The 6,000-nt window shown below is 41.8% G+C and overlaps 1 protein-coding gene across 1 annotated transcript; it reads right to left on the reverse strand.

The window, feature by feature from the left end:
* Positions 1-4,620: 4,620 nt before the first annotated feature.
* Positions 4,621-5,568, reverse strand: LOC105464592 (olfactory receptor family 5 subfamily A member 1). The gene has a single exon (XM_011712603.2). The coding sequence runs from the start codon at positions 5,566-5,568 to the stop codon at positions 4,621-4,623; it is 948 nt and encodes a 315-aa protein (XP_011710905.2).
* Positions 5,569-6,000: the final 432 nt, after the last annotated feature.

The following is a 6,000-nucleotide window of genomic DNA, read 5'->3' on the forward strand; positions in this document are numbered from 1 at the left end:
ATTGACCAAAAAATGCATATTCATTGCTTTTTGTGTATCGGGCAGAGTTCTAGATGCTGAGAATATATTCATGAAGAGACAGATGTGACCCGCACCCTCAAGCATATACTTACAACTGTGATGATTCACACCAAAGGGCAAGAATGCGGCGAGATTGGCCCAGGGATTTAGTGAGGTCCAGAGAGTCTGGGAATGCTTCCTTGGGGGAAGCGGCATTTGGTAATAACAAGAATCTCTGGTTTTTATATAATGTTTTAATTTTTTTCTAAGAAGTTTCTAAAAATCAATTTTTTTTTTGGGCTCATAATAATCCTGTAAGATCCAAGCATTGGATGTGACCAATGTCATCATAAAGGGGCCTCGACTGAGACCTGGAGATACTGGCAAATTGGATTCCACCAGATGAGGCCTCCTGGTCTGGTGGCCCCTCATAGTAATGGATGGAACTTCAGTTTAGTGCTTCTTAGAGGATCGGGGTGAAGGAACCTTAAAGGTCTTAGTATGTATGGGGAGTTCCTTCCCTTGTCCTCCTGTTTTCCTGGAGAGGAACTTACACTGAAATGGCATGCAGGTTTTGTGCCTCCTTCTTCACTCAGTCTTTTCTAGGAAGGTAGGAGTGATGTAAAGCAAGCGTGTGCAACCCACAGCCCGTGGGCTGCATGTGGCCCAGGACGGCTTTGAATGCGGCCTGATACAAATTTGTAAACTTCCTTAAAACATTAAGAGTGTTTTTGTGATATTTTTAAAAGTTCATCAACTATTATTAATGTGTTTTTTTGTGTGGCCCAAGACAAATTCTTCCAGTGTTGCCCAGGGAAGCCAAAAGATTGGACACCCCTGATTTAAAGGACTGGAGAATCGGGGAAAACAATTAGGCAGGAGAACTTGGCCTCCTGATCTTCCTTCTCTTTCTTTGGGATCTGTCTCCCTGCAGACAGCGTGTGGACCGATTTTCTCTCATCTACACAATTAGTGCAACCGGGCAAGCCTGCTTCTCCTGGGTTAGCCTGTCTGATTCTGGTGTACAGTGTGGGGCAGCCATAGGACCAGATCAAAGCCACGTCCTCCAACAAAACATTATCTGTCAGTTTAACATTATTAAACTGATATTTTGACTTTTGTCTCCCTGCCTCCTGCTGTTCTCTACTACCCAATAATGCCTGAAGAAGCTAATGATGTAACTGCAAGCAAATAGGGCTGAGGATCAGACAATCTCTCCTCATATTCTTTCTTGAATTTCCCTTGTAATAGTAAAATGCCTGTAAATTTTTGATTCATTTGCTTATATTTCTGTAAAGCAACTATCCTTTAATATACAGATATACTGTCAGCTTTTCATTCCTAAAATGTTACAGACTTAATTGTTGCAGTTTCATACACCAGCTTGACCGCAGTGGCAATGGTTCTGTAGTTCTAGGCATAACTGCGGCCTCTGCTTCTGGGCCTACATTTGGAAGATGTGCAATAGAAAAATGGAGGCATGGGATGCTTCCAGTAGACAGAAGTGGGAGGCATATGTTGAGATTCTTTAGTATTTTCCCTAGGTGGTATATTTGGCTGCCACTATAAAACCTTCCCACTTCAACCTTATCAGGGGCCCACTGGGGGAAATGTCACAAAGTGTTGATGAGTTTTGTCTCAGAAGCCATGCTGAGTCAGTTTCCACTCAATGGCTGTGTGAGTGGGGATTCAATGACTTAACATGTATGAAATGTTCAGAATAGAACTTGAAACTTAGTAACACTCAGCAAATTTCAACTCTCTCTCTCTGAGTACCTGTATATATGAATAGTAGGAGTCATTCTACATTTTATTGGCCATGGATAGGAATGAATTTAGAGGATGAAGAACCCAGGAAACCTGAGACAGGGATCTCTGCTTTCCTATGCATTGTTTATGTTCTTCCAGATATGGAGGAAATAATTACTTCTCTTATATGAACGATCAAGTCAAATATCTACTTATCCAATTGACCTACACCAAGGAAAAGTGAATGTGTTGCAAGTGGCCAGAGAGAGAGATTTACCAGCAGAAATAGTTGTGTGGGACAACTCCACTGTAACTGCCTGAAATGAAGGGGTAATTATCTGGAAGTGGGAACCTGGGATATATCTCCCTGAGTTGATGCCAAATAAATTATACCCAATGTGGGCTGCAAGGTTTAATTTATTCAAGAGGAGAAACAGGAATTTTATAGGAGCAATGGGTTCAGATAGAAGATAGTAAGGGGAATTCAGGGTGTGGTGATCAAAAAGGACACAACTGGTAAAGGAATGGCATGGTTAATATCAAGGAGATAGTATAGTCAAGACAATCCTAAGCAAAAATAGCAAAGTTGGAGGCATTACACTCCCTGACTTCAACCTATAATACAAGACTACAGTAAGCAAAACAACATGGTACTTGTACAAAAACAGACACATAGACCCATAGAACAGAATAGAGATCTCAGAAATAAGACTGCACATCTACAACCATCGAATCTTTGACAAACCTGACAAAAACAAACAATGGGGAAAGGATTCCCTATTTAATAAATGGTGCTGGGAAAACTGGCTAGCCATGTACAGAAAATTGAAAATGGGACTGTTTCCTTACACTTTATACAAAAATTAACTCAAGATGGATTAAAGGTGTAAATGTAAAGCCCCAAACTATGAAAACCCTAGAAGAAAATCTAGGCAATGCCATTTAAGACATAGGCACTGGCAAAGATTTCATGATGAAAACATCAAAAACAATTGCAACAAAAGCAAAAGTTGGCAAATAGGATCTAATTAAACTAAGGAGATTCTGCAAAAGAAGCTATCATCAAAATGAACAGACAACCTACAGAATGGGAGAAAATTTTTGCAATCTATCCGTCTGACAAAGGTAACTTAAACAAATTCACAAGAAAAAACATACAACCCTATCTAAAAGTGGGCTAATGTCATGAACAGACACTTCTCAAGAAGACATTTGTGTGGTCAACAAACATATGAAAAAAAACTCAACGTCACTAATTATTAGAGAAATGCAAATCAAAAATCACAATGAGATACCATCTCACACTAGTCAGAATGGCAATTATTAAAAAGTCAAGAAACAACAGATGCTGGTGAAGCTGTGGAGAAATAGGAACATTTTTATACTATTTGTGGGAATGTAAATTAGTTCAACCATTGTGGAAGACAGTGTGGCAAGTCCTCAAAGACCTAGAAATGGAAATATCATTTGACCCAGCAATCTCACTAATGGGTATATACCCAAAGGAATATAAATAATTCTATTATAAAGATACATGCATGGTATGTTCACTGCAGCACTATTCACAATAGCAAAGACATGGAATCAACCCAAATTCCCATCAATAATAGACTGGATAAAGAAAAGATGGTACATATATACCATGGGATACTATGCAGCCACAAAAGGAAGGAGTTAGTGTTCTTTTTAGGGCCATGGATGGAGTTGGAAGCCATTATCCTCAGCAAACTAACACAGGAACAGATAACCAAATATCCCATGTTCTCACTTGTAAGTGAGAGCTAAACAGTGAGAACATATGGACATAGAGAGGGAACAACACACACTGGGGCCTGTCAGGGGGCAGGGAGGAGTGAGAGCATCGGGATAAATAGCTAACGGATGTGGGGCTTAATACCTAGGTGATGGGTTGATAGGTGCAGCAAATCACCATGACACATGTTTACCTATGTAACAAACCTGCACGTCCTGCACATGTATACCAGAACTTAAAATAAAATAAAATTAAAAGAACAAAACACAACATTTAGCAAAATATTAAAGAAAAATCAAGGAGGTTCTGACTGAGTAGGCAGTTTAGGGGACTGAGACTGAGAAAAGAAGAGTATTGGTGTGACACTATTGGACTCAAATTTCCCCAGCCCTTACATAGCTGAGATAGAGAGAAATGGCAGCCAAGGGGAATGTCCTTCAGCATTTGCTTAGCAAATTACTCAGTAGCCATAATGGGAATTCAACAGGGAGATCCTAGAGAGGGCATTTGATGAGGTGTCATCTTGTTCTTGTCATTTACCTTAACTATACACAGTGTATCTTTTCAGATTCTGCCATATGCCAATAACAAGAGTTATATACTTGTACTACTTTTGGGCTATTTTTTGTTGAATGTGGACTGCAGCATTTGGGCAGACCGTGGGCTCTGGAGTCAGGAAGGCCTTGGTGTGAATCAGAGTTCTGCCCCTTCCTTGGTGACCCTGAGCAAGTTAGTTTTCCTTGCTGACACATCGTTTCCTTATTTTGTAACATAGGGGATAGTTCAATGTGTATTTTACTACTGCAATGAGTATTTAATTAAATAACTTTCGTGCCTGGTACATATTAAGTGCTCAATAAAGGTTAGTTACTGTGATTATTGTGGAGGTTCTTTTTTTTTTTTTTTTTTCCTGAAGAAATTCCTTTACCTTTTTGGCTATCTATGGCACAGTCAGTAGACAAGTGACCATGAGGAAGGGTGAGAGGAATCTAGAGGGAAGAGTCTCCACATTCAAGTAAAAGCACCGGATGTCTCCCTTGCCTGAAGCAGAGGTGGAGGTGAAGGCTTGGATCATTTAATTCTCCAGCAGTTTGGATAAATAAGTTTCTACACATGACCTAAGAAAACACTTTCTTCCTTTCCAGCACCTTCCACAGGGCATCCTTGATCTCTTTGTTCCTCAAACTGTAAATGAGAGGGTTCAGCATGGGGATCACCAGTGAATAGAACACGGACACCACCTTGTCCCTGCCCAGCGAGTAGGTGGAGCTGGGTCGCAGGTACATGAAAAGGGCTGTCCCAAACAGCAGAGTCACCACCATCAGATGCGAGGCACACGTGTTGAAGGCTTTCCATCGGCCTTCTGCTGAAGGGATCTTCAGGACAGCAGACACTATGTAACCATAGGAGATAAGGAGTTGGAGGAACGATGTTCCTCCTACAGTGACCACCACGAGGAAATTCACCACTTGACTGAGGAAGGTGTCAGAGCAAGACAGAGCCAGGACTGGTGGGAGGTCACAGAAGAAGTGGTTAATGATGTTGGGTCCACAAAAGTGAAGCCTAAATACGGAGCTGGCCTGGATCAGGGAGCTCAGGAAGCCACCAACATATGCCCCAGCCACCATGCGTGTACAGAGGCCCTGGGTCATGATAGTGGGGTAGAGAAGGGGGCGGGAGATGGCTGCATATCGGTCATACGCCATAGCAGTCAGGAGAAGGCACTCAGACAGTCCCGTGCCGACAAAGAAAAAAAACTGAGCAGCACAGCCCACAAATGATATGGTCTTCTGCTCCCAGAAGAAGTCAGTGAGCATCTTGGGAGCCACAGCAGAAGAGTAGCAGATGTCAATGAAAGATAAGTTGCTTAGGAAGAAGTACATGGGTGTGTGCAGATGGGTGTCACCCCTGATCAGAAAAATGAGGGCCAGGTTCCAGGCCAGGGTCGTAAGATAGATGCCCAGGAAGGTCACAAAGAGGAGCGCCTGGAGTTCTGGATGGTCTGTGAATCCCCGGAGGATGAACATGGTCACTGATGAGCTGTTCCAGGGTTTGGTTATGGGCATGCTTCCCGTGGACCACATGGACAAGATGCAGACCTGAGATAGTAATGACAGTCCGCATTACAGGTGGTATTAGCAAATAATTACAAAACACATGAGAGGGAAGGCAGAGGATTACAGGTTACAGCTTTATGCAAAGACTGTTTCTCTTTCTTGGTCTCAGTCTCAGTCTCTCTCTCTCTCTGGAAGAAGGCAATTGCAGTCATCATCTTAAATATTTAGGCAGTATAGTGTAGCTGATATGAATTTAAACTTTGGATCCCAAATCCCTAGGATCAACTCCTGCCTCGACCATTTACTAGTTGTGTTACTTCGGGTGAGATAGCTAACATCTCTGGCTTCAACTTATCCTTAAAACTGGATGATAGCAATTACTTTATAGATTTGTTTTAAGTGCCTGACATATAACAAGTGACCAGTGAGTAGTTATTAGGA

This window comes from Macaca nemestrina, chromosome 12 (genome assembly GCF_043159975.1).
Source record: "Macaca nemestrina isolate mMacNem1 chromosome 12, mMacNem.hap1, whole genome shotgun sequence".
Classification (NCBI taxonomy): Eukaryota; Metazoa; Chordata; class Mammalia; order Primates; family Cercopithecidae; genus Macaca; species Macaca nemestrina.

Excerpts from the sequence above, each read along its gene's own strand:
- LOC105464592 (XM_011712603.2), bottom strand. The coding sequence starts at position 5,568 with ATGCCCATAACCAAACCCTGGAACAGCTCATCAGTGACCATGTTCATC.